This window comes from Bufo gargarizans, chromosome 11 (genome assembly GCF_014858855.1).
Source record: "Bufo gargarizans isolate SCDJY-AF-19 chromosome 11, ASM1485885v1, whole genome shotgun sequence".
Taxonomy (NCBI): Eukaryota; Metazoa; Chordata; class Amphibia; order Anura; family Bufonidae; genus Bufo; species Bufo gargarizans.
Window position 1 is genome coordinate 7,182,220 of NC_058090.1, and position 27,993 is coordinate 7,210,212.

The 27,993-nt window shown below is 49.0% G+C and overlaps 1 protein-coding gene across 2 annotated transcripts in view; it reads left to right on the top strand.

Annotated features, from left to right (window-relative positions):
* Positions 1 to 27,993, top strand: part of SOS2 (SOS Ras/Rho guanine nucleotide exchange factor 2) — a 43,780-nt gene that overhangs the window by 2,898 nt on the left and 12,889 nt on the right. For both annotated transcript variants that reach the window (XM_044272797.1, XM_044272798.1), the window contains exons 2-18: positions 5,286 to 5,411; positions 6,506 to 6,637; positions 7,701 to 7,865; positions 9,129 to 9,335; positions 13,268 to 13,411; positions 15,115 to 15,225; positions 16,966 to 17,064; positions 17,796 to 17,923; positions 18,743 to 19,398; positions 19,477 to 19,558; positions 22,196 to 22,318; positions 23,645 to 23,748; positions 23,833 to 24,055; positions 24,653 to 24,772; positions 25,646 to 25,808; positions 25,894 to 26,011; positions 27,427 to 27,599. In XM_044272797.1, the coding sequence (XP_044128732.1) occupies positions 5,286 to 5,411; positions 6,506 to 6,637; positions 7,701 to 7,865; positions 9,129 to 9,335; positions 13,268 to 13,411; positions 15,115 to 15,225; positions 16,966 to 17,064; positions 17,796 to 17,923; positions 18,743 to 19,398; positions 19,477 to 19,558; positions 22,196 to 22,318; positions 23,645 to 23,748; positions 23,833 to 24,055; positions 24,653 to 24,772; positions 25,646 to 25,808; positions 25,894 to 26,011; positions 27,427 to 27,599 (2,874 nt within the window). The remainder of the gene's footprint in view (positions 1 to 5,285; positions 5,412 to 6,505; positions 6,638 to 7,700; positions 7,866 to 9,128; positions 9,336 to 13,267; positions 13,412 to 15,114; positions 15,226 to 16,965; positions 17,065 to 17,795; positions 17,924 to 18,742; positions 19,399 to 19,476; positions 19,559 to 22,195; positions 22,319 to 23,644; positions 23,749 to 23,832; positions 24,056 to 24,652; positions 24,773 to 25,645; positions 25,809 to 25,893; positions 26,012 to 27,426; positions 27,600 to 27,993) is intronic.

The window sequence follows — 27,993 nt, forward strand, 5'->3', positions numbered from 1 at the left end:
CACCGACGTGCCGGAGGACTCTCCCTAATTGGGCATATGGACAGTGGTGGACATCTCCTTTAAAAAGACGCCATAGACGTCGGATCTATAGCGGTGCTCATCCTGCGCCGCCTGATTCATGACTTGGGATCATCATCTGTGTGTGGTGTCAGGGAAATGAAGGATTGGGCTGTTGGCTTTGTACATGCTCGATCCTTTAGTTCTCAGGGGAGATAAGCGGGCGTCAGAGGTGTCTGGAAGCTGCTTATTCCCCACGCCCTGGCCGAGCATGCATGTGTACGGAGGAGGGGAGAAATGGCAGTGTTTGGCTGAACGCTGTCTAATGCGGGTGTGATTAAAGGGGTTGTCTCTTGATGTCAGTGTGTCCCCTGTCCAAGCGGTAAAAGATAAATATCTGACCGCTGGGACCCCTCTATTCATGAGAACGGGGGGCCCCGTGTGCTTGAACTGCTGTTCCCTTCATACTTTAGTCGACCCCCCCCCCCCAGCAGTCGGCCCCCCACCGATCACCAATCCTGTGAAAAGGGCATAAGTTGATATCATGACCTTTATCTAATGTGGAGCTACAGAATTGTTCGTCCTGAACCTCCTGATTCATGAGCTGAATGCCAGAAGTAGTACACAGGCAGAGCAGGAGGAGACGGGGTGTATGTAGCTTCCAGGGTGTACACATCAGATAAAAGGCCCCATGAACCGTGCCCCCCTCCGGGCCTGTCCATTTTAGTAAATCCTTGTATCCCACTCAATTCTGGAGGGGGGGGGGGGGGGGGGTCACGCTGCCATCGACGAGGAGAATGATGACGCCCTTCGTCAGTTTATTCATAGATTTCCAGGGGGAATAACAGAGGGACACAACACAAGGCCCACCTGGCTGACTACTATTGGTAGTGACTCCACGATAATTGTGCCGGGGCCGAGAGGGAGACGAGCAGCTGCCATTCTGTGGGGACAGAGGTTTGGACATGCTGGAAATGAACATGCCCGATCCTTCCTGAGATCTGTCGTCGGTGGAGAGTCTAGTGACTCCTCCCACGTGGTCAGCCGATCCCGATGACATTGGGAGGTTCACCTGACATTTACTTGTGTATGAGCTGCTGGTCAATGGCTGGATTTCTCATCAAAGCCCACTAGGATGTAAAACCCCTTTAAGGGGGCGTCATGCTGCAGGTTCGGGCTCCGGGCCCCCTCTCAGTATGGAGAAGCGGTCGTCTGTGTACAGGGGGCGGTAGACAAAGCTCCGCTGCTCTGGGAAAGGGAACATTTCACTTACTTGTCATAAATTCCTGCAGGGCGCCGCTTCTCCGTCTATGGTGCCTTTACCGGTGCCCCAAGGTCATGGTGGGGGCTGGGGCAAAAAATCTAACCGGATTGATCTCTTCACCTGGACTGATCGGATCTGATGTCTATGAACTAGGGGCCAACAGGTTTTTGCATTTTTGCCCTTTAAAAAAAAAAAAAAAAGATAAGCGGTGCCATGCATGGGTTAGGTGCTTATCTTGAAACATGCCCTTTTTGACGGACAGTCAGGACTCGGCGCTGATTATTCTTCGTGTCCGTGGCTGCTGATCTTGTGATCTGTGTCATTCCCACGGGGAGGCAGGGATAAGCAGCGCTCAGACTCACGTGATGCTGCTTATCTCTGGAGGAAGCAGCAGGGGTAAAATCCAAACTGTCATGGCAGCCGGTTCACCAGTTGGCCGTACATTTACAGCAGGAGCTGAACTCTCCCCACACCTGGCCGGGGCTCATCCCTCCGATCAGTCATTTAACCCCTCAGATGCCAGGGTCAATAGCGGCCACAATATCTTGCGTCAGTCAGAGGGGGGGGGGGGGCTCCTGATTGATTCCATTGGAAAAGCACTTAAAGGGGACGTTCATTTTAAGTTACATGCGGGGGGGGGGGGGGGGGGGGGGTTGGAGCCTCCGTATTTAGGGGCTCGACCTCCTATTATAACGATATCTTTTAAAATGGTCCCATTTTAGGTGGAAGAGGAACCGTTGATGATGGCAGTCAGTGTTTTTTGTTTGTTTTTTAACTTTTTATTTATTATTTTACCTAGTGTGTGAATCGTGTGAGACGCTGCCAGATTTGATGAGGGTGGTTCGAGGGGTTGTCCAGGTATTTGGATATTGATAGCCTATCCGCATCAGATTGATGGGGGTCCGACCCCCCCCCACCGTCACCGATCAGCTGAAGCGACAGTCCACCGATCTGTCCATTGTATGTAGTTTCTGTTCACTACATACCATGGACTGTGCTGTGTACTTCAGTGGGGGTGGGGGGTGTCAGACCCCCGCCAATCACATGCTGAGGATAGCCCATCACTTGGAGGGGACAACCCCTTTAAGGCCGGGTTCACCCATTGCAGAATTTTGCCACTGTGGATCCGCAGCAGTTCACACTGTGCAGAGGATAAGTCAGCGGAAGGTGAAGGCTGCGGAGCGGCTTCTGCTGTGTGACGTCACGTGGATCCAGTGTCACCGGATCTCCACAGTCCGCCAGAGTAGTGGAATCTCGCTGGGTATGGAGCGATATTGCATTGGATAGGGGGCAGCGTGGAGTCTGCCTCCCAACGCAGTGAGCCCTTCTAGATGTGCGCCGAGAAATGGGGGGTTGGTGAGCTTCTACCCCCTACTAGTGTTATCTGCCTTGTGTACACCCCGCCTGTGCTCCCCTCCCCCCCACATGCTGCTGATCAGGGGTCTGCGGGTTGTACCCCCCACTAGTGTTATCTGCCCTGTGTACACCCCAGCTGTGCTCCCCCCCCCCCCCCACATGCTGCTGATCAGGGGTTTGCGGGTTGTACCCCCTACTAGTGTTATCTGCCCTGTGTACACCCCGCCTGTGCTCCCCCCCCCCCCCCCCACATGCTGCTGATCAGGGGTCTGCGGGTTGTACCCCCCACTAGTGTTATCTGCCCTGTGTACACCCCAGCTGTGCTCCCCCCCCCCCCCACATGCTGCTGATCAGGGGTCTGCGGGTTGTACCCCCCACTAGTGTTATCTGCCCTGTGTACACCCCAGCTGTGCTCCCCCCCCCACATGCTGCTGATCAGGGGTTTGCGGGTTGTGCTCCCCCACCCACCCCCCCCACATGCTGCTGATCAGGGGTCTGCGGGTTGTACCCCCCCTATTAGTGTTATCTGCCCTGTGTACACCCCAGCTGTGCTCCCCACCCACATGCTGCTGATCAGGGGTCTGCGGCTTGTACCCCCCACTAGTGTTATCTGCCCTGTGTACACCCCAGCTGTGCTCCCCACCCCCCCCCACATGCTGCTGATCAGGGGTCTGCGGCTTGTACCCCCCACTAGTGTTATCTGCCCTGTGTACACCCCAGCGCGCCCGGTTTATTAACCCTGCAGACCGCTCCTGAGCTGCATGCGCAGGAATAGAGGGATCAGAGCGAGGCAAACAAGAATCCATTAATACCCCCAAAGTGCTGGGCGCTGCAGCCATTAGCCGGAGCTCAGGTTACAGGCTATTCTCGTCTGGTGGAAGGCTCTCGGGCGGCTGTATACAGGGTCTGGAGATTATATACTGCACTGGATGGGGAGGGGGTTCGGGGTGAGCTCGTTAGTCCTGTTCACACGGACTTTTTTTGCGGATTCCACGCCAGCAGCAGCGCTGAATTTGCCTCATTTCCAGGGGGGGCCACACTTCCTGCAGTTACGGTTTTATAGGACATGTCGGGGGGCGGGGGACGCGACTACAACCGCAGAAGGTGCCACTCGGGTTTATTCAGTGGAGCAAAACCGTGAGCGGTCCGCAGCCTTCGTGTGCGCTCCATAGGATCCGCTTTACAGTCTCACTATGGCCGACGCTTCACTGTAGCGGTCACTTTTTATGCCCTCAAGACCCCTTATATGAGTCCCGTCCGCTCTCCTGACAGTTGTACTTATATCCCCCCCATAATACAACAATTATGCACCATTTTTTCATTTAACTCTGTGTTGTGTCGTCCCTCCATTATTCCTCCTGTAAAACTGGTTGTTACCAGGGGGCGTACTCAGAGCTGATGCGGCCCCCAACTCTTAACACCCGGGTTGTCAGTTTATTCATATGTTTCCAGGAGGAACAATGGAGGAAATTACACAATGCAGAATGGATGAGGATATACGCTCCAGAACAGTTATTTTATGAGGAACAGAAGTATTTAGTTAGTCAGACGTGTCCGGGAGAGGATTGGTCCTCTTTACAGTCAGTTGCGACAGATTTTCGGGGGGGGGGGGTCCCCTGATACTGAGCCGATTGATGGAACCAGATATGATCAGTTGCCACCAGAGGGACAGCCAGAGGGTCTTCCTGACTCCTGCGGTATTACATGGCCCCCATTATATTCACCGGGCAGTCTGTATAATACACAAACGCACCAGGTCCAGTAATAAAGAAGTACCCCAACCCATTGCATCGGAATTACCCGCCTAATGAACTGACTCTCTCCTCTCCGATACGTTCCTGCCTGTACACGACCCGTCCGGGGGGCATTTTGTCGAGGTCTCCGTCACGTTTGATGATGACAGAATGGTGATCCCATTATAAGACGCTGTTCACGTCTCGCTGGGAGGCGGATGTTGGGGGTCTTTGTACGGGGTGCGGTTTCTTGCAGTGGAGCCTATGGGCGACGTATCCTCTCTAGATAGAATGTCACCCATAGGCTTCCAATGTAGGACTGGTAAAAAGAGGGGAGCCTGTCACCTAAGGAAGAATGGGGGTAGTAGTAGTTTAACGGATCCTCCTGCCCTTACAGGGCAGCCATAACATCGCCTCAGGGTCTTCGCCATCCCGGGCGCTCAGGACTCTAGGACGGATGGGTGACGTCCCCCTCCGGATCTGCACTGGCAGCCAGATTGGTTGTCACTCCCCTCCCGGGGCTCGCATGAGAAACATAGAGGATTTTTGTCTTGGTTCAATGGGTAAGACGTGACTGTGCAGAGGACACACCCTGCTCTGGCAGCCGTGTACCCACATACTGGTTTTGCCTGTTAATCGAGTCCTCTCTTTATGGGTAGTTTCCTACTTTTTATCATTATCAAAGCCTCAGGCGCGGACTAAGAGCAGCGCAGCTTCCTGTGGTCACCGGGCAGGCGCGCCTCGGGCTACCGAATGGACGCCAGGTACCAAATAGTGAGCACCAATATGGCCGACAGTGCGGCTTCCTAGTGGAGGGCAGATCTGGACCAAGATGGAGGGTGCATCAGGACCCCAAGAAAGCTGGGTGATAGCCCCGGCCATGTTGGACCACTCCCGTATTCTAACACAACCTGTATGTTTCTGTCCCCCCGCAGGTCCTACAACAAGTGCACCCCACCCTCGCCGCCAAAGAAGACTCCTTGTATTACATCGAGGAGCTCATCCTTCAGCTTCTTAGTAAATTGTGCATTGCCCAGCCCAGGACGGTCCAGGATGTGGAGGTAAGGTTAAAGGGGTTCCCCGACTCTACAGATGGATTGCCTGTCTAAAAGCTGGCGATGCACATCGGGTGTCTGTCCGCAGAACCCAGTAATGTCAGTGGGACTGACTGACCTTATCATGTGTATGATCGGAGGGGGGGGGGTCTCTCGATTCTTCCCTGATGGGAGGTTTCAGGGGCGCTAAGGATCGGGCATGCTGGATGTCCACAGAGAGATCTGACAGGCTTGTTTCTCTCGCGTCGTGGCCGAGTGCGCATGTGGACGGCTCGGGCAGAGAGCGTTCAGCTGCCAGGTGTCTCGTGTACAGCCTGACTTCGGGTGGGTCATCCATATTAGATCTAGGGGGTCTGGATCGGTGCTGTCGCCGGTCAGCTGATGGGAACGGTGCCAGACTGAGCTGTAAAACCAGACGCCGACGATGCCACCATGTGCCCGGTCATCCTGCTGGTTGGTAGGAGAGCTGATATGTCCTGAGGATGGACCATCAGTTCTGTAGAGCAGAAGAACCCCTTTAAAGTGTTCCTATTGCCCAGGCAATATGGTCGCTTCCACTTTGGGGGTCTTCTCCTACATACAGTTTGTGTAAGAGTCTTGAGAGGAGATTTTGGGGGAGGGAGAGAGCGAAAATGACTGAAAGCAACCGAAGCGCAGCCCCATGCACTCTAATGGAGCTGCAGTACCAGCCCATCGATCAGAGCGGCTCTGTTTCTGAGGGAAGAAGCAGATCAGGAGGGGGCGTTCTGTTACTGCAAAGTGGTCTTATAACCCAACGACCCTTTTAGAATCTGTGTCATTGCTTTCTGGGCAGACGCCACACAGCTGACGATTAAGATGGCAGCGTCCCAGGCATAGTATATGGGCTGGCACAATGGTTGCTGCCCGCTCAGCGGGAGTGTTTTCAGGCCCCCGGCCTCCTTTGGTTTCCATGGGTCGCTGGTCATTACTTTTTCTAGGGATGCTTGGTGGTGTCCTAGTCGTCTGGTCCCCCGGCACAGCACCTGTAGGGGATGACGTGGGGGCCCCGAGCAGGACGTGGGGCAGCATGGAGCGGTTGGGGATCCACTGGATTGTAACGATGTCCTTCCGTCTTGTAGGAGCGAGTGCAGAAAACCTTCCCCCATCCGATCGACAAGTGGGCCATTGCCGATGCTCAGTCCGCCATTGAAAAGCGAAAGCGAAGGAATCCCCTGCTGCTTCCTGTGGATAAAATACACCCCTCGCTGAAGGTAGACCTAATACCGTTATGTATGGATTCTAGGGGCACTGGGGGGGGGACAACTCACATGGCAACTCTCCCAGATTAGAGAACTGCAAATGTGCTTACAGGGGTTGTCCAGCTGTCAAACACTTTTGAGCAGGATACCCCCTAACCCCTGTCTGCTGTTCTCTGCTGCTTGGTTCCAGCGCCTTCAATCCACTGCGCTCCAGTCTCCGCTTGTCAGTTTCCAGAATCGATGCAGAACCGAGCAGCGGGGAGCATGTAAGTGTGCTTCCCTCCACAGGTCTGTCGTGGCTGCCTGAAAGTGTTTGAAAGCTGGACAACCCCTTTAAATAGCTTGTACAGGCTTTAAAAAAACATGGCTGCTGCCTTGCAGAAATAGCACCACACCCTGTACACAGGTTGCGTCTGGTATTGCAGCTCCGCTTCTCTGAGGTGAATGGGGCTGAACTGCAGTACCAGACACAACCCATGGACTGGTGTGGCACTGTTTCGCATATCGCTCAGCTATGCCACCAGTGTCAGATGGGTACAGTTCCCACCTTTGGGACATGCACCTGTCCCCTGAACGGACCTCCGAAAGTGAAGAAGAGCACACCGTGCAAGCGCACGGGAGTCCCACTCGCTCGGCTATTTTCGGAAGTCCCATAGAAACTAATGGAGCGCGCACTGCGGAAGCGCGGCCGCTGCTCCATTCACTTATATGTAGGAGATAGTCAAGCCGAAGCTCTGCTTTTTTCGCCAGTGCCATAGAAATGAATAGCACATGTGTGGCCTCTTTCCTCTCAGTTTGAGGGTCCCATTCTGGAGATAGGTGCGGGTTCCAGAGGTGGGACCTGCACCTAGCGATATGCCACCAGTGTCTTAGATGAGACCACCCCTTTAATAACGCATTACTAAGGATAGGTTACCTTTTAGGGGCCTGGGAAGCTGGGTGACCACATGGCCGTGTATCCGCTGGCGATTTATGTCTGTCGGAGTGAAGTTCACTTTGTACAATGTTGATTAGGCAGATCTGCACTTAATGCGACAACCTGACAACCCCAATTGTCTTTCCTTTTCCGTATCAGGAAGTGCTCGGCTACAAGGTGGACTACCATGTCGCTCTCTACATCGTGGCGGTGCTGGAGTACATCTCCGCTGACATCTTAAAGCTAGCCGGAAACTATGTCTTTAACATCCGACACTACGAGATCTCGCAGCAGGACATCAAAGTGTCTATGTGTGCTGATAAGGTGAGACCGGGTATCCACACAGTGACAGTCCAAAACTGTTGGACTGTCGGCTAAGTGCAGGGGCTGCAGCGAGCGCCCGGCTAAGTGCAGGGGCTGCAGCGAGCGCCCGGCTAAGTGCAGGGGCTGCAGCGAGCGCCCGGCTAAGTGCAGGGGCTGCAGCGAGCGCCCGGCTAAGTGCAGGGGCTGCAGCGAGCGCCCGGCTAAGTGCAGGGGCTGCAGCGAGCGCCCGGCTAAGTGCAGGGGCTGCAGCGAGCGCCCGGCTAAGTGCAGGGGCTGCAGCGAGCGCCCGGCTAAGTGCAGGGGCTGCAGCGAGCCCGCTAAGTGAAGGGGCTGCAGCGCGCCAGGCTAAGTGCAGGGGCTGCAGCGAGCGCCCGGCTAAGTGCAGGGGCTGCAGCGAGCGCCCGGCTAAGTGCAGGGGCTGCAGCGAGCGCCCGGCTAAGTGCAGGGGCTGCAGCGAGCGCCCGGCTAAGTGCAGGGGCTGCAGCGAGCGCCCGGCTAAGTGCAGGGGCTGCAGCGAGCGCCCGGCTAAGTGCAGGGGCTGCAGCGAGCGCCCGGCTAAGTGCAGGGGCTGCAGCGAGCGCCCGGCTAAGTGCAGGGGCTGCAGCGAGCGCCCGGCTAAGTGCAGGGGCTGCAGCGAGCGCCCGGCTAAGTGCAGGGGCTGCAGCGAGCGCCCGGCTAAGTGCAGGGGCTGCAGCGAGCACATCCTCTGCGTTGTTTACCAGGCACAGTGCCACACTTTTGGTAGTGGCCGTGCCTGGAACTAACTGCTATAAATAATATGCTCTGCCACTACCAACAATATCTGCTGCCCAAGGCTGCCACTAGGTGGCGATATGTGAAGACCAATTTCTTCAGCTAGTATTGAGTTTAATGGGCCTGTAAATCTCCACCTTTCAGAAATGGATGGATAGCTGGACTCTCACAAGTGCAGCCTTCATCTTTGCAGAAATCACTGCTGTCCAACCGCTGATCCTTGTATTCCAATTTAGTTTTTTTCACGCAGGTCAGTGACAGCATTTGGGGTGAGGTGCAGGGGTATGTGCAGCGTCTCGCATTATAAATGAGTCGTCGGGGAACAAGCAATGTACAGACAGTGACAAATCTAGAGAAAAGGAAATGCGAATATTAGAATATAAACATCTCCGATTTTATTTTTATCTGTGCTTGCTGTCAGTGAATGGGAACTTTCCTGTTTGCAAGCAACCATCCTAAGTATATATGTGAAAGATCTAGAATTACTGTGCCTCCTGTCCTCCCCTCCAGGTGTTGATGGACATGTTCGACCAGGACGACGACATCGGCTTAGTGGCGCTCTGCGACGAGGAGCCGTCCTCAACGGGGGAACTTAACTATTATGAGTTGGTCAGGACGGAAATTGCTGGAGAAAGACAATATCTGCGTGAGCTGAACCTGATCATCAAGGTCTTCCGGGAGGCGTTCCTGGCTAACAAAAAGCTCTTTACGCCCAATGTGAGTTCTGCTTTTCTCAACTTGACTACATGACGGCTACACTGCAGTCAGGAATTGCTAGCTGTGCGATTGCCTGATGTTTAAAGGGACACTGTCACTAATCCTAGCCGCATCTCTGGCTGTGAATTGGCAGAATGAGATCCAGCATCAGTAAGGGTTGTCAGGTCTGAGAAGGAACCTGACGCGGACAATGCAGGTTTCCGAAGGAGCAGCTTTGGGCATTGTGGGGTCAAAGGGGTTGTCTCATCGGAGACATTGATGGCATGTCGCAAGGATATGTCACCAATGTCGGGTAGGTGTGGGGCCCACCTATCTCTATAAATATAACGGACCCCCGTAGCTGAATGAGACTGCTTCGAGCCAGCGTGATGTTCTCTCCATTCATTTCTATTGGAGTTCCAAAAATAGCTTTGGTGAACGCTCTCGGCTATTTTCAGGAGTGCGCACAGCGCAAGTGCAGCCACTGCTCCGTTCACTTCTATGGGACTGCCGAAGATAGCCAAGCCGTCCCATAGAAATGAATGAACGACCACCACACATGCGCAGCGTGCTCTCATTCGTTTCCGTGGCCCTTTTTAGAGATAAATGAGGGTCCCACCTCTGAGCCCTGCACCTAGTGATATGCCACCAATGTCACAGATGAGACGACCCCTTTAACCAAGCAATCGGACCGCCATGTCTAACTCTGCATTTCTTGCTGCTGATTAAAGATTTTGGCTAGAGATGTGGCTAGGATTTAAGCTCATCATACATGTTAGATCCATTTTGGTGGGACCAACTAATATAAATGGGGACCTCCTGACACTCGCCCCAAAGGCAGAGGTTGCGGGGTTTCACCTTCCCCAATGTTTTTGGTGTCAGGGAGATAAGCCATTGCTCCGTGTCTGGAGGGGTCTAGCAGCGGCTTCTTTCCCTCTCCTCATTATGGACACATGCATGTCTGGCCGAGCATGCATGTATATGGAGGCTTCAGGAGAGCTAGTTCACGTCGGCCTTAGTGACAGTTTCACTTGATACATTTGGTAATTGCATAGCTATCAATTCCAGACTGTCCATGGCTCTTATACCCTGCAGTCTGTGTGCAAAAGGGGTAAAGATCAGAAACTTTAGATTTGCAGGACTGGAAATAAGTGGCAGGCGGCCTTTCCCTGATAAGCGCTGTGTGTACAGACTGCAGGTAGCAGAGATATTATCACGTCACTAACACTTGCCATGTATTGAATGGTCTCCATGGTGTTCCTGCTTTGGTTACGGTGTCGCTGTAGACATTGAGCTCAGAAATTGCCGATCAGCAGTTTTGTAAGAGCGAGGACTTTTGGTGTTTTTTGTGTTGAAGATGAAAAGGTTTTCTGAGATTTTGACAAATCCTTTATTTAAAAAAACAAAACAAAAAAATAACACTTTCACATCGGCGTTGTGCTGTCCTGTTTTGAGATCCGTCATAGGATCTCAAAATTGCAGCACAAAGCTTCAGTTTTGTCCCCATTTATTGTCAAAGGGGACAAACCGGAACGGCGTGCTCCAGAATGCATTCCGTTCCGGTTTGTTGCGTTCTCATGCAAGCAGCGTTTTTGTGTGAGGCATGGGAACTGGACAAGCCGGACCCGTCGTCAAAAACCATGTAAGTCAGTGGTGCCGGATCGTTTATTTTTTCGGACACTGTTTCGTCATTTTTAATATAATACAACTGGATCTGTTCTGAATAGATGCAGCCAGTTGTATTATTATAACGGAAACGTTTTGCTGTGGTTTCGCGATCCCATGCCGGATCTCAACACTGTTTAGCAATAACGCCAATGTGCTGCAGCCTGCGCCGCTGATCTCTTCTGCTGCCCCACCAGACGCCCTAGCGATGTCACATCGCCTCATCATCCAGTCACTGCAAGATGTGATGTATGAATGAGCGGCCAGAGCAGAATATTGATAGTTTGGGATTCGTCAGGACTTCGGGCACTCTCTTGCCCCCCTATTATCTGACATTTCAGGCTGTGGAGAGTTTGGCTGCTGCTTCTTTGGGATAAATGAAGAAAAGCCAGAAAAACATGTGACTGACGTATAGAAACCAGCAAAATTAGTCACGTGAGGACTTACCCTGAGGCTCCATGTGATTTTTTTTTTTTTGATTTTTTTTTCCCCCAGGTTATTGTGTGTTTAACCCTGTGCGCGCCCTTAGGACACATCCACACGTAAAAATCAGCAGCCGATCAGGGTGAAAGCGACGGCTGCAAAAACGCTCAGCATTGTCTGTTTTTTGCTGCGGCATTGTTGCTGGGATTGCAGTCCCTCTTCCGCTGCTTTCAACCTTCACATTGCAAAGGTTAAAAAGCAAGGAGTGAAATCTGTGGCGTAAACTGACATGCGGCAGATTGAAAACTGTGGAACTAGTCAGTTTACTCGATTAGAGCTGAGCCGCAATAATGGACAGATGTGGCGCTGTGTCCAGAAGAAAGCAGCCATGTTTTTCTGACCCCTTTAAACATTCACATAATGACTTTGTGGATAGTGACTCATGACTATCAGATTCCGCAGTGTTGCCGATTGCAACCTGATTGTCGCCCTAAGAGCGGTGAGCGCTGCCGGTAAAGTCACGCTCGTCTGCCTCCAGTGTTTATTCTTCTGGTCTAGTCACTTCCAGCTTCTCATATCTTTAAGTTATTTCTAAGGAGTTGTAGGGAAAAACAGAGAAGTGTTTGCTCAAACTGTTTAAAGTGGATTTCAATGTCACTGAATGACATCAGCGAGTCCAAGGTTCAGATAACGCCTCGTACCAACAACCACATGGCCTCATCTAGAGCCGCAATCTAAGCTGTACATTTTAAGAATCAGTTCTTTTTATGATGTTTTACATATAATTTACCACTCTGCAAACTTATTACAGTACTGATCCTGAATTCTATTCTGTATTATACTCCAGAGCTGCACTCACTATTCTGCTGGTGCTGTCACTGTGTACATACATTACTTATCCTGTACCGATCCTGAGTTACATCCTGTATTATACTCCAGAGCTGCACTCACTATTCTGCTGGTGCTGTCACTGTGTACATACATTACTTATCCTGTACTGATCCTGAGTTACATCCTGTATTATACTCCAGAGCTGCACTCACTATTCTGCTGGTACAGTCACTGTGCACATACATTACTTATCCTGTACCGATCCTGAGTTACATCCTGTATTATACTCCAGGGCTGCACTCACTATTCTGCTGGTGCAGTCACTGTGTACATACATTACTTATCCTGTACTGATCCTGAGTTACATCCTGTATTATACTCCAGAGCTGCACTCACTATTCTGCTGGTGCAGTCACTGTGTACATACATTACTTATCCTGTACTGATCCTGCGTTACATCCTGTATTATACTCCAGAGCTGCGCTCACTATTCTGCTGGTGCAGTCACTGTGTACATACATTACTTATCCTGTACTGATCCTGCGTTACATCCTGTATTATACTCCAGAGCTGCGCTCACTATTCTGCTGGTGCAGTCACTGTGTACATACATTACTTATCCTGTACTGATCCTGCGTTACATCCTGTATTATACTCCAGAGCTGCGCTCACTATTCTGCTGGTGCAGTCACTGTGTACATACATTACTTATCCTGTACTGATCCTGAGTTACATCCTGCATTATACTCCAGAGCTGCACTCACTATTCTGCTGGTGCAGTCACTGTGTACATACATTACTTATCCTGTACTGATCCTGAGTTACATCCTGTATTATACTCCAGAGCTGCACTCACTATTCTGCTGGTGCAGTCACTGTGTACATACATTACTTATCCTGTACTGATCCTGAGTTACATCCTGCATTATACTCCAGAGCTGCACTCACTATTCTGCTGCTGTGCCGACTACATCTCTTACATATACCTCCTCTGTGTGTTGTGGAGCTGACCTCCATGTTGTGTCTCCTCACAGGACGTAGAGATTATCTTCAGTAACATTCTGGACATTCATGAATTAACAGTGAAGCTCCTTGGTCTGATTGAGGACACGGTGGAGATGACGGATGAGTGTAGTCCACATCCGCTGGTTGGAAGCTGCTTTGAAGATTTGGCGGAGGTGAGGACGAGGTGCTCTCCATACATACATTAACTCTTTAGTTGCAGCATTTATTGTATTCGTCCTCTGACCTCTCAGGATGATCGGCAGCAAAGTCATCCCTTTATCTTCGGGCGGGGGGGGGGTCCTGCCATTTATCAGCCAAAGAAAAGCTTCAAAAAGCTGCAACCTCGTCCCATTAGGCCATTTCCAGGTTTGCCAGTGAGGGCGAATAACCCTAACACTCACTGGCAAACCTGGTAATGGCCTATTGGGAGAATCAAGCCATGGAAATCCGTTTTCCGATAACCTTTTCTGGTATGGTAGATACATCGATGACCCGCTGTTTATATGGCGGGGCGACGTGTCTGCCATACCAGAATTTGTGAATCATCTGGCGGGGAGGCGGCAATGTCAAAGATCTACTGCATAATAGGGAGGCATATTGGTTATATCAATGCAGCACAATAGCCCCTAACGGTCTAAATATGAAGCACAAAACAATGTATCACTATTAACCCGATTGGACAGGTCATTCGCCATTGTATACGACACACAATTAAATTTTGGAATGTCTCTTGTGAAAAATGTATGGGGTATAGATGAATTGCTGTACAATGTCATGGGATTCAGTGTAGTGGCCCCGATATGCTGATGTGCCTCAGTGGGCCCTGCCCGAGTCAGAGGAATAATGTCATTTCCCAAAGCTACGCATGTTTATATACGCTCATGTAATACCCCCGTTTATAAAGGGCAATTTCCTTTTTATACGGAGTTGTGGATGTTTGGATTTGCTTCATCAAAGTTTAACTGGGAGTCAGATGTTCTGTTACACATTTATTTTATTTTATATGACATTGTTTTTATGTGTAATTGTGAACAGCAGGGGTTAAATGCAAGGAATGGCTGATATCACAACCGCCTGTGTGGTAATGGCAATTCCAACCTGGTTGGTGGAGCCATCTTCTTCATTCCAGGTATATAAGAGTACTAGACTTGCATTTGACCCCTACCATGATTAAGATCTGATAGATCGAAACGCGTTGGTGTCATTACCGTTGTCCGTGTGAAGAATTGTATTCTTTAAAATTTATTGAATAAAGATTGAAGACTTTTATTCATCTCAATGCTGGACATTTATCGTTGTTTTCCCACTTTATATGTCTCCCTGCATCACATCAACACCAGCCAGTCTCCTCCTCCCTCTGGCAGCCAGCCATAAATAGAGTCCCTAGTAAATTCCTGCTCAGTCTTCTACCCCTCTGACAGCCATAATTACAGACCACAGTAAGTCTCCACCTTCCTTTTGCAGTTTAATCCCCGGTCAGTCTTCTTCCCCCTCTGGCAACCATAATCACTGACCACAGTAAGTCTCCTCCCTTTTTGCAGTTTAGTCCCCGGTCAATCTTCTTCCCCCTCTGGCAGCTGTAAATATAGTCCTCAATAAGTTCCCTGCAGCTGCTAATTGCATTGTGGACTCTGAAGCAGTGAAAATAGTCATCAGAAATGGTTGTCCTCTGCTACTCTGAATAGATGATCACTGCGTGGGGAGTGAGGTGGATGTGCTCATTGCGTTACGCTTAGTTTAATGTGGAGGGATTATAGACCACAGAACGGGACCTCGGGTTACACGGTGCGTTTTGGCTTTTTGCTGACTTGTAATAGTATTTATACGAGATCATCCTCCCCCGGTCACTTACCTTCTCCCGGCTTTTCCCCCCAAGGAACAGGCCTTTGATCCTTATGAAACCTTATCCCAGGACATCCTTGCCACCCAGTTCCAGGAACACTTCCACAACCTCATGGCGAAGCCGGTCGTTGCGCTGTACTTTCAGGTGAGTGCTTCTGTTGTTTGCAGTGTAGAGGGTTGTCCCGCCATTATTACCCTGCGTGCCTGTAAGTGTCCGGGGCCCGAACGTCCTGTCTCTGTGCTTCATAAATGGCCGCTCCGCGCACCTTAATGTAATCCGGTATGACGTATCAAAAGTTGTTGTGTTTTTTGTATTGCATGGACACGCAAGAATGTGACTGCAAATTGTACTTGCCCTTTAATATCATTGATGGCAGGAGACGCAGGGGTACACCTTTGGGAGCATTATTTTTATTTTTATTTTTTTCATAGTACTCATTTTGAGCTAAAAATAATTTCTTAATTGGTCTTTATTAAAAATATGGCGTCCTTTTTTCTGTACAGAGCTGACATGCCCTGGTAGCCCCCTCTGGATTTCCTGACTTTTCCGGCAGTCGGGGAGCTGACGGACTCCTTATCTCTGACCTTATAAACACTCATTATAGATCAGTGTTCATGACCTCTTAGTAGTTAGGAGATAAGGGTTATTAGATGACAGGCCCAAAGTGAAAGTACCAGTCACACAGCTAGAAGAACAGTTAACCCTTTGTGACAAAATGGCTCCATATTTGTAATAAAGGCCAATTGAAAAAATAACTTTTAGCCAAAATTTTGTAACTTGCAATCATAAAAAAAAAAAGAAGAGACTCTCCTCCGAATGTGTACATAGGGCCAGATTCATCATTACACTTACATCTTGCTCCACTTTTACATATGTCCAAAGTCACTTTTGGCAAAGTCAGATTTATGATCGGTCCTTTAATACTGTGATAAATGTGGTTTGACGGTAGCAGTTTATCCTTCAGTAAGCGGCTTTACAAAAGTCGCACATCTTTACGAAAAAGTCGCATGTTCTATTAAAAAGTCGTATAAGATCAGCATGGTCCTCACTGGAGTGAAATTGCGCAATTTTTTGTGACTTTTTTAAATTGTTGCAATTGTAAATCTGTCTAGAGATTCATTTACATAAGAAAACACGCCCACTTTCAGAAAACTGGCGAGCATAGCGCAGAGCCAATAAAAGTTGCAAATTTTTGCGCCGTTTTAGCGATTGCGCAAACCTTTGCGACTTTTTCACTCCATTATTTTGACATGAGCTAATGATAATTCTGGTCTATAGGCTTTAAAGCTTGCACCATTGCATATATACACGTAAAATAACTGCCCTACTCGGATGACTGACGGGGACCCTGGAGAGACGATCCCCACTGTATCTAGGGCTCCTGTGGGTGGTAACCTGATTGCCAGGATGCCAGTACTACTCTATCTAGACCCTGCAAAGAAATGACAGTGGAAAGAATACATTCCCAAATGGTCTGCCCTTCGAGGGGCAGAATATAAAAAAAATACATTACACCTAGAAACCCTTCCAACACAAATAAGTCTCCAAGTCAATAAGACACTAGAGTAACGCGTAGGATTAAAACTTTCATCAAACTACAAGCCTAAAAAAAAAAAATTATTAATAAATAAAAAGCATTGATTAAAAAAGAAAAAGCATAAAAATTGTCAGTAACCAAACAAACAATGTTTTGGCCGTTGATCTAACATTTATTGAAAAAAAAAAAGAAAAAATTTCCTGAAGACTCCAAATCACCAGAGCAGAAGGGGTTAATGCGCTGTCCTCACTGGTTCCAGCTGCTTATAATAGGAGATTCAGTTTAGACCCGATTTGGTTTTTCTCATTCTCCATTATTTTCTGGGTGTTTTTTATTTTTTCCTGCAGTCATATTCGGGGGGCTTTAAAGAAGCCGTGAGATACGTCCTCCCGCGTCTGATGCTGCTTCCCGTTTACCACTGTTTGCACTATTTCGAGTTATTGGAGGTAAGGGGGAATCATTTACAGGCCAAACGTAAAATTATCGCACAGGAACTGATTAAAGCAGAGTTTTACATTTTTGAATTTAAAGGCGATGTACACCTTCAGGTACGTTTTATTATGGCTGTATTTGACTCGTTTTGGCCTACAAATCAGTTTTTTATTGGTCTTTATTAAAAATGTTCAGCTGTTTCTGAGATACAGGGGTTAAAAAAAAATCAGTCTTCAGCCGTTGTCTGTTTGCAAGCTGTCACTAAGCACTTATTATAGCTCAATTCCTATCAAACTGATAAGAATGTGGCTTAAATATGTGTTTGAGGTCAGAGATAAGAGCCACACATGAGCTGTCAGATGATGAGATTCAAAGAAAACACTTGCAAACAGACTGATTATTATTTTTATTTAATTTTTTAAAGCCCATGGCTGAACGTTTTTAATAAAGACCAATTGAAAAAAATTATTTGTAGGCCAAAACAAGTAAAATGCAATTCATTAAAAATGCCCTCAGAAGTGTACACGGCCTTTAATTTACTGACCGCAAGCGGAGTTCTAGGAAAATTGGGAGAAATTGACAAGCAGCGTATATGGTAAAGTCGCTGTTGTGTTTTTTATGTTGTAGAGATCACACTGTGTTAATTGTAAAATGAAATGTATTTTTTATTATTTTGACTTGTGAATTGTCCGTGTGGCAGTTTGAGGCGCTGATGAGATTTGTCGTCATTTCCCCCAATATTTAGATGTTACAAGAACGGAGCGAAGACCAGGAGGACAGAGAGTGCCTGAAACAAGCCATCACCGCTCTGCTCAACCTCCGATGTAGCATGGAACGTATTTACAATAAGCATTCGCCGCGCCGCCGGCCGGGGTAAGAAAGAGGCCGGGAATTTTTGGAAAGGGAATGTCACCAGCAACCTCACTATCTGTTTGCATAGACACGTAGCTGTGGTTCACCTGATTAAAATGCTGTTTTTCTTTTGTAAATCCGAGGCTCCGTTCCCTTAACATGCAAAGTAGGCATTTGGTGCAACAAAGGCGTCACCATTGCTCTTGTTGCACCCAAGCTCCACTCCTTTCTGTGGCCAGCCACACCCTAGCTGCTGTGATTGACAGAGATGGGTATTGGTAAGGCAGCGAGGGAGGCGCTGGCTACAAAAAGGAGTGGAGCTTGGGTGCAACAAGAGCAATGGTGACGGCCTTGTTGCACCAAAGGCCTACTTTGTATATTAAGAAAAAGTATCAACTCAGGAACAGAGCTTTGGATCAGAAAAAGAAAAGCAGGTGAACCACAGCAAACAGCTGATTCCTTTTAAGCATATCCAGAAAAAAGAAAAAGGCAAAAAACAGTGCATGAGGGGCCAAAATAGACACAGAAATGTAATGTACAGTAGTGGAAACATTGCAGATTTTTCGCAGCTCACTTTTTGGCTTTGCTGTGTAGACTCAGACAGAGTCACCACTTCTTGGTGCACCTTACAGACTATTAATCTTAACCATTAAACGGTAGCTTTATCATTAAATATTATTTTCATGCTGTAAACGAATCAAATATTCCATTGACACACTGTATAAAAATCATCACTAGGTCAATGACCCAGCTTTCCTAGAATCAGATATAACAGAGGTTGTGTCCTATTATATATATTTCTATGTAGCAGTGATGACATCAGTCGCTCGTGTTTTTCAGGGAGACCATTTGGCGCCTGTACAGCGGTCAAATGCGCAGCAAACACCTGGCAATAAAGAAAATGAATGAAATCCAGAAGAACATTGACGGCTGGGAGGGTAAAGACATCGGGCAGTGCTGCAATGAGTTCATCATGGAGGGCTCCCTGACCAGGGTGGGGGCCAAACACGAACGACACATCTTCCTCTTCGACGGGCTGATGATCAGCTGCAAAACCAATCACGGCCAGTCGCGAATCCCCGGATACAACACGGCGGAGTACCGCTTGAAGGAGAAGTTCATCATGAGGAAGGTGCAGGTCATTGACCGGGAGGACTCGTGCGATTGCCGGCATGCCTTTGAGCTGCTCTCAAAAGACGAGAACAGCGTTGTCTTTGCCGCCAAGACGGCGGAAGAGAAGAACAACTGGATGGCGGCTCTAATCTCACTGCAGTACCGCAGCACGCTGGACCGGATGCTGGACTCTGTGCTCATCCAGGAGGAGAACGAGCAGCCGCTGCGCCTGCCCAGCCCGGACGTCTACCGCTTCGTGGAAGAGGATTCCGAGGAGAACATTGTCTTTGAGGACAACGTGCAGAGTCGGGGAGGAATTCCCATCATTAAGGGGGGGCGGGTGGTGAAACTCATCGAGAGGCTGACATATCACATGTATGCAGGTAGGTGCTCCTCCGCCACGACAGATCACATTTAACCGTTAGAGAAGGTGAATTGTTGATGTTGTTGTTTTCTTCCAGATCCAAACTTCGTTCGCACTTTTCTTACCACGTATCGCTCTTTTTGTAAGCCGCAGGAGCTGCTGAGTCTGCTGATCGAAAGGCAAGTAAATGTACATTAAAGGGGTTTTCCGAGATGTTAATACTGATGACCTACGCTCTTGATCCAATCACCAGGGACCCCCGCCGATCAGCTGTTTGAAGTAGCTCTGCGGCCTTCTCGCTGCCTTCCCTATGCCGAATGAGCCCAGGCGCAGCTCAGCCCCATAGACGCTGAGCTGCATTACCAAACATGGCCACTATACAATCTACGGCGCTGTGCTTGGTGAGCTGAGAGAAGGCCGTGGCGCTCACAGGAGCACTGGTGCCCTCTTAAACAGCTGTTTGGCGGGGGGTCGGACCCCCAGTGATTGGATACTGATTACCTATCCTCTGGTCATGATTACCTATCCTCCGGTCATCAGTATGCACATTTCGGAAAACCTTTTACAGCAACTTGTACCCAACACTGATTAAATCTCCACCTGTAGATCCAACTTTCTGTGCTGAGTAATCTCACCTGGTATCTGCTACACAGCTCCAAATCCCCTGCATATTGTAGCTGCCTTCAGCCACCACTAGGGGAAGCTTACCGCATACGTTTTATACATAGTAATAAAACTGTATGTAGTAATCTCCTGAGCTCCCTCTAGTGGTGGCTGTATATATCTGTATGTAGTAATCTCCTGAGCTCCCTCTAGTGGTGGCTGTATATATCTGTATGTAGTAATCTCCTGAGCTCCCTCTAGTGGTAGCTGTATATATCTGTATGCAGTAATCTCCTGAGCTCCCTCTAGTGGTGGCTGTATATATCTGTATGTAGTAATCTCCTGAGCTCCCTCTAGTGGTGGCTGTATATATCTGTATGCAGTAATCTCCTGAGCTTCCTCTAGTGGAGGCTGTATATATCTGTATGTAGTAATCTCCTGAGCTCCCTCTAGTGGAGGCTGTATATATCTGTATGTAGTAATCTCCTGAGCTCCCCCTTGTGGTGGCTGTATATATCTGTATGTAGTAATCTCCTGAGCTCCCTCTAGTGGTGGCTGTATATATCTGTATGCAGTAATCTCCTGAGCTCCCTCTAGTGGAGGCTGTATATATCTGTATGTAGTAATCTCCTGAGCTCCCCCTTGTGGTGGTTGTATATATCTGTATGTAGTAATCTCCTGAGCTCCCTCTAGTGGTGGCTGTATATATCTGTATGCAGTAATCTCCTGAGCTCCTTCTAGTGGTGGCTTTATAGATCTGTATGCAGTAATCTCCTGAGCTCCCTCTAGTGGTGGCTGTATATATCTGTATGTAGTAATCTCCTGAGCTCCCTCTAGTGGTGGCTGTATATATCTGTATGCAGTAATCTCCTGAGCTTCCTCTAGTGGAGGCTGTATATATCTGTATGTAGTAATCTCCTGAGCTCCCTCTAGTGGAGGCTGTATATATCTGTATGTAGTAATCTCCTGAGCTCCCCCTTGTGGTGGCTGTATAAATCTGTATGTAGTAATCTCCTGAGCTCCCTCTAGTGGTGGCTGTATATATCTGTATGCAGTAATCGCCTGACCTCCCTCTAGTGGTGGCTGTATATATCTGTATGCAGTAATCTCCTGAGCTCCCTCTAGTGGAGGCTGTATATATCTGTATGTAGTAATCTCCTGAGCTCCCCCTTGTGGTGGTTGTATATATCTGTATGTAGTAATCTCCTGAGCTCCCTCTAGTGGTGGCTGTATATATCTGTATGCCGTAATCTCCTGAGCTCCTTCTAGTGGTGGCTTTATAGATCTGTATGCAGTAATCTCCTGAGCTCCCTCTAGTGGTGGCTGTATATATCTGTATGTAGTAATCTCCTGAGCTCCCTCTAGTGGTGCCTGTATATATCTGTATGCAGTAATCTCCTGAGCTCCCTCTAGTGGTGGTTGTATATATCTGTATGTAGTAATCTCCTGAGCTCCCTCTAGTGGTGGCTGTATATATCTGTATGCAGTAATCTCCTGAGCTCCCTCTAGTGGTGGCTGTATATATCTGTATGCAGTAATCTCCTGAGCTCCTTCTAGTGGTGGCTGTATATATCTGTATGCAGTAATCTCCTGAGCTCCCTCTAGTGGTGGCTTTATAGATCTGTATGCAGTAATCTCCTGAGCTCCCTCTAGTGGTGACTGTATATATCTGTATGTAGTAATCTCCTGAGCTCCCTCTAGTGGTGTCTGTATATATCTGTATGTAGTAATCTCCTGAGCTCCCTCTAGTGGTGGCTGTATATATCTGTATGCAGTAATCTCCTGAGCTCCCTCTAGTGGTGGCTGTATATATCTGTATGCAGTAATCTCCTGAGCTCCCTCTAGTGGTGACTGAAGGCAGATAGAAGTATATAATTTAAAGGCTATGGACAAAAAAAAAAAAAAAATCTTCATAGTAGCCTGAGCTCAGTTTTATTGATGCAGAGCTCCAAATGTCTCTGCAGGGGGTTTGGAGCTCTGTATCACTAAAACTGAGCTCCTACTGCTATGAAGAGAGTTTTTTTGTACTCATTCATTTCTTTAGTTAATGGAGTTGTCCGCTCCTTTATAAGGGATGGTCTATTTTCAGAATAGGAGCCGGACATCTGCTCTGACCCTGTCGTACTCCCACAGTTTCAGATGTTGTCTGTGGAAGGATTCATCTTATTTTGCGATGCACAAAGACATCTAATACAATCGCTTTCCTTCTGTAGATTTGAAATACCGGATCCAGAGCCCACAGAAGCCGACCGAATCGCGATAGAGAAGGGAGAACAGCCAATCAGCACCAACCTTAAAAGATTTAGGAAAGAATATGTTCAGCCGGTGCAACTCAGGTGGGTCCCCCATTCTGCTTATATCTGCGGCCAGTGACTGTAAAGGGGTTTTCCCAGAATCAGCGCAGCGCGTGATTCCTGGGACTCCAAGGGGTTCGGCGCGCTCGCTGCTGAAGATAACCGAGCGCTGCACTCTGCTCTGTCTCTCCGTATGTCCCATAGTCTGAATGGAGGAGCAGTGCATGTGCCATTCCATTCAAGTCCAGGTGCACAGGACTGGTGCCCGTTCTTCGTCCACATTGGACGCCTGTGCTGCAGAGTTGCTTTTGTGAATTTGCGTGCGCAGCGGATTAATCTGTAGCAGCAAATATGCATGTGGTGTGGATTAAAATTCCACTGCATGTCAATATATGCTACGGGCATCATCTGTTGTAAAGTGCAGGGGGAAATCTGTGACAAATCCGCATGGAACTCGTAACCTGAGAGCCTGTGTACAATGGCTGCGGGCAGAGCAGTAGCTGAGGGCACTTGCCTTCATCTCCGCTTGGCTGGCTTCCCAAGGCTAGCAGTGGCAATCCGGCAGGCTATTCTGGCAGGGAACAGCCTGTCGGATCTCTGCGCACTGCAGCACCGGCGAGGTTTGTAAGGCTACTTTCACACTAGCGTTCGGGGTTCCCCTTGTGAGTTCCGTTTGAAGGCTCTCACAAGCGGCCTCGAACGGATCAGTACTGCCCTAATGCATTCTGCGTGGATGCGGATCCGCTCAGAATGCCTCAGTCTGGCAGCGTTTGGCCTCCGCTCCGCTCAGCAGGCGGACAACGCTGATTGCTACAATGTAAGTCAATGGGGACGGATCCGTTTGACGTTGACACAGTATGGTGCAATTTCAAACTGATCCGTCCCCCATTGACTTTCAATGCAAAGTCTGGACGGATCCGTCTGAATAACTTTTACACTTAGATTATTTTTTTTTTTTTATATATATATATATAATGCAGGCGGATCCGTTCTGAACGGATACGGATACCATCGTCTGCATTATAGGAGCGGATCTGTCTGTGCAGATACCAGACGGATCCGCTCCGAACGCAAGTGTGAAAGTAGCCTAAGGCTCCGTCCAGCCCCATTCACTATAATGGGGACCAGCGGAGATCCAGCCGCATTCCGGAAGATATGGCGACAATCGGCCGGAAGAAAACTTCTGTGTACAGCGGTTTTCTTCCAGCCGATTTTCAGCATATTTGCTGGAATGCGGCCGGATCTCCACCCGGTGTGGACCAGGAACATAGGGCTCAGAGCAGCAGGCCCGTGTGGCGTTAGTGTTATGGCTGATGAGTATAGATCGCTGTGCTTTATACTCCCTACTGACTTCGCCTTCTCCTGCAGGGTATTAAATGTATTTCGGCATTGGGTTGAACATCATTTCTATGATTTTGAAAGAGACCCCGAGCTCCTTGAGCGATTAGAAACCTTCATTTCCGGTGTTAAAGGTAAGCCCCTCATCAGTGACAGGAAGGTTTACCGGAGGGGCAATCCGCTCTCCCTGTTAGATTCTGATATTTTATGTTATTTAGGAAAGTCCATGAAGAAATGGGTGGAGTCCATCGCCAAAATCATCAGGCGCAAGAAGCAAGTGCAAGCGAACGGCGTCAGCCACAACATTACCTTTGAGAGCCCCCCTCCGCCTATAGAGTGGCACATAAGTCGCTCGGGTCAGTGTGAGACCTTTGACCTGATGACCTTGCATCCTATAGAGATCGCTCGTCAGCTGACTCTCATAGAGTCTGATCTGTACAGGTAAGTGACGCCTTCCTGGAGCCGCCATGTAGCTGTACAGAAATGGTTTTGAAGGGGTCCGTCACCCCAGGACACAGAAGAAATAATGGGGGGTTCCAGAAGAATATATTGTGTAATATATTGGGGTCCAACCTTCTCTGCTCAGCAGATCGAAGGGGCGCTTCCAGTGTAGTGGTATGCTGCTGCGCCTGCACGTTGTGCCCCTTCTAGAGCCGGGTCATTCAGCTCTGCTGCTTCTGCTTCCTCTAGAGCCGGGTCGGTCGGCTCTGCTGCTTCCTCTAGAGCCGGGTCGGTCGGCTCTGCTGCTTCCTCTAGAGCCGGGTCGGTCGGCTCTGCTGCTTCCTCTAGAGCCGGCTCGCTCGGCTCTGCTGCTTCGGCCCCCTCTAGAGCCGGGTCAGTCGGCTCTGCTGCTTCGGCCCCCTCTAGAGCCGGCTCGCTCGGCTCTGCTGCTTCGGCCCCCTCTAGAGCCGGCTCGGTGGGCTCTGCTGCTTCGGCCCCCTCTAGAGCCGGCTCGGTGGGCTCTGCTGCTTCGGCCCCCTCTAGAGCCGGCTCGGTCGGCTTCTGTACCCTTTACCTGTTTCTGGTTGTTGTCTTCAGGGCCGTGCAGCCGTCAGAACTTGTGGGCAGCGTCTGGACAAAAGAAGACAAAGAAATTCACTCCCCTAACCTGCTGAAGATGATTCGTCACACCACAAACCTCACGCTCTGGTTTGAAAAGTAGGTTCTACTCGTGTGGAGTCTCCATGTTTGTGTTTTCACCCCAAGAATAAAACCGACAAGCTTAATTGACTAACTTATCAAATTGGCTCTAAAGAGGTTGTCGGATTTCATGAGGGAACCAGACAACCCTGGAGATCAGGTTGTAATAAAGGGCTGATCAGTACTTACCTGGCAGATCCAGCACCGTAGCTCCATTCATCTCGGCCTGGCTCTGTTTACCTGCAGTGGTGACGCCACATTGGCAACACCTGACCGCTGCAGCCAATCACCGGCCGTGCACCGCAGATGGTCAGGTGTCAACATGACGTCACTTCTGCAGCCGGATAAACAGATCCTTGCTGGGTAAAATGGATCTGCCATGTAAGTACTGACCAATCCTTTAATGCAGGCTGATTCCAGGGAAACCTGACAACCCCTTTTAAATGGATGTCAGCCAAATGCTGCTATGTTTGGGGTGTCCTGACGATCCCCCGCCAGCAGAGGTTGGGGGGGAGGATCAGAATGCCCGATCCTTTGTTCTCATAGGAGATGAGCTGTCTCCAGACGTGTCTGCCCGCTGGTTATTCCACATCATGTCTATGGGGAGGAATGGCTGTCGACAGCTGTTGCAGCTTTAGGCCTCATTCACACTTGCATGGTTTGGTCAGTTTTTAGCATCAAATCCAGGAATGGAAGCTGCAGGGAGAAAGTAGAATGGGCTGAGTTTCGCCTTATCTGTCTCGTTGACCTGCTCCCGGTTAACAAAATACGCAAGTGTGAATGAGGCCTTAGTATGTGGGACAGAGGCTCGAGTGACCGGTGATCACTGTACAGCGCCGTGGACTATGCTGGAGCCATATGTTACATTTTTTTTTTTTTGGTCCTGACCAGGTGTCTCGTGGAGACTGAGAACTTCGAGGAGCGGGTGGCCGTTTTCAGTCGCATTATTGAAATTCTTCAGGTTTTTCAAGATCTGAATAATTTTAATGGTGTTTTGGAGATTGTCAGCGCAGTGAACTCCGTCCCCGTTTATCGCCTGGATCACACCTTCGAGGTGAGTGACGGGTCTGACCTCCACGGTGGTGAGAAGACCTCCTGTCCGTGTGAACCGGTGCCAACCTGACCTGTGTCCTCCTCAGGCGCTACAAGAGAGGAAGAAGAAGATACTTGATGAAGCGGTGGAGCTTAGTCAGGATCACTTTAAGAAGTACTTGGCAAAACTCAAGTCCATCAACCCACCGTGTGTGCCTTTCTTTGGTAAGTCCCCCTCCCCCGTTATCTTGAACTGAAGGACTCGGACACTTCACCAGTCATCCAATGTCTTTTCTGTGGGGTTGTGCAGGAATACTCTCCCATCTGATCTGACATCGGTTCTGGAGAGACGTCGCTGCTAGCTGGGCAGAAGTCTGACACCGAGCAAGTATCATACATGGTCCCATTCACTACAGTAGGACAGGTGTACGGTACCTTGATGGCATGTCAGACAGCGGAGTACGCCTGCACAACCCCTTTAATAAAAACCAGCTGTTCTGGAGGTGCTTTTCTTAGAATTCTCCGTTATTTTGTTACTTTATTCCTCCTGGAACTCTATAAATAAACGTGACATTGCGCTCTACTGTTCGTCTTGTCAGTAGGTCGATACTGTCCAATAATTGCTGACAGTTTCATTGTGTAGGGATACGCCTTTATTGACAAGGGTTATGATAAAGCAGTCTATTCATACATGTCCAGGAGGAGTAACTGAGGTAAGTGCAAAGTTTTAAGAAAAGATTATTTTTGGCACAATATTAAGGGCAATAGTTTATTTAAAGGGCATCTGTCAGCAGTTTTGTCCCGCTGACCTGTTACATGAGCTCTTGGCAGCTGAAGGCATCTGTGTTGGTCCCATGTTCATATGTGTCCGCATTGCTGAGAAATAGGTTTTAATATATGCAAATGAGCCTCTAGGAGCAACGGGGGCGTTACCATTACACCTAGAGGCTCTGCTTTCTGCAACTGCTGCACCCTCTGCACTTTGACAGGGCCAGGTGTGATGACGTTTACACTCAATGGTCCTGTCAATCAAAGCGCAGAGGGTGCGGCAGTTGCAGAGGAGCTGAGTGTCTAGGTGTAATGGTAACGCCCCCGTTGCTCCTAGAGGCTCATTTGCATATATTAAAACCTCACTTTTCTAAGCAATGTGGGCACATATGGGACTCGCACAGATGCCTCCAGCTGCCAAGTGCACATGTAACCGGTCAGCCGGTGTCATAGGGACAAATCTGCTGACAGAGGACCTTTTTAAAGGGGTTGTCTTAATTCAGCAGAAGCATCGGCCTCTCCGGTGGCTGGGACTGCGCATAAGCCAGCGCTTTTCCATATAGATAGTGTGCAATCGCAACCACCGCTTCTGGATTACAGGGTGGTCATAACCATGGAAATGAGCAGTGGAAAATGTTTCCATATACATTAGTAGGTGCCTTGTATTAACTTTCTCTACGTGATAAATGCCACTTGCTAAGCTGAATAATATGATTGTCCTGGCACCAGCGTGTACCCAGCACTTCTTCACAAGATTTAGGGGAGGCCTTGTCTGTTCGGGTCCGGATTATTATACCTCCTCCTCATCAGCGGCTGCTCTGGGACTCGCGTTGGTTCTTGTTTTATACATTTTCTCTCAATCTTTCGTTCAGGAATATATTTAACCAATATACTGAAAACCGAAGAAGGGAACCCGGACTTCCTGAAGAGACACGGCAAAGAACTGATCAACTTCAGCAAAAGACGGAAAGTGGCCGAAATCACCGGGGAGATCCAGCAGTACCAAAACCAGCCTTATTGTTTACGGGTCGAGCCGGACATCCGGGTACGAATCTGTAGGAGAACTGGTGCGGAGGCCTGAGGGCTCGGCGCACGACTGGATGTTCCGTCAGTGTGCTTCCCATTCTTTAATGTAGATACCACACACGTCAATAGCATTGTTCACACATCTGTGATTTTCATGGCCCTGTGTGCCAGATTCGTGAATTTCACGTCAGATCTTATTCTTGTCCGTTTTTGCGGATGAGAATAGGCCTTTCTATTGAAAAAATGCAATACACACACACAAGCTGCTTTTCGAAGCTTGAAAATCGGACATGTCCGTGTGCATGAGGCCTGAGGCTGACACTGCAGATTCCACACTTAGAATCCATACCCGTGTACAGCACAATACATACAGTCGTGTTCCCAAAATAATAGCAGTCAGACATCACTAACCT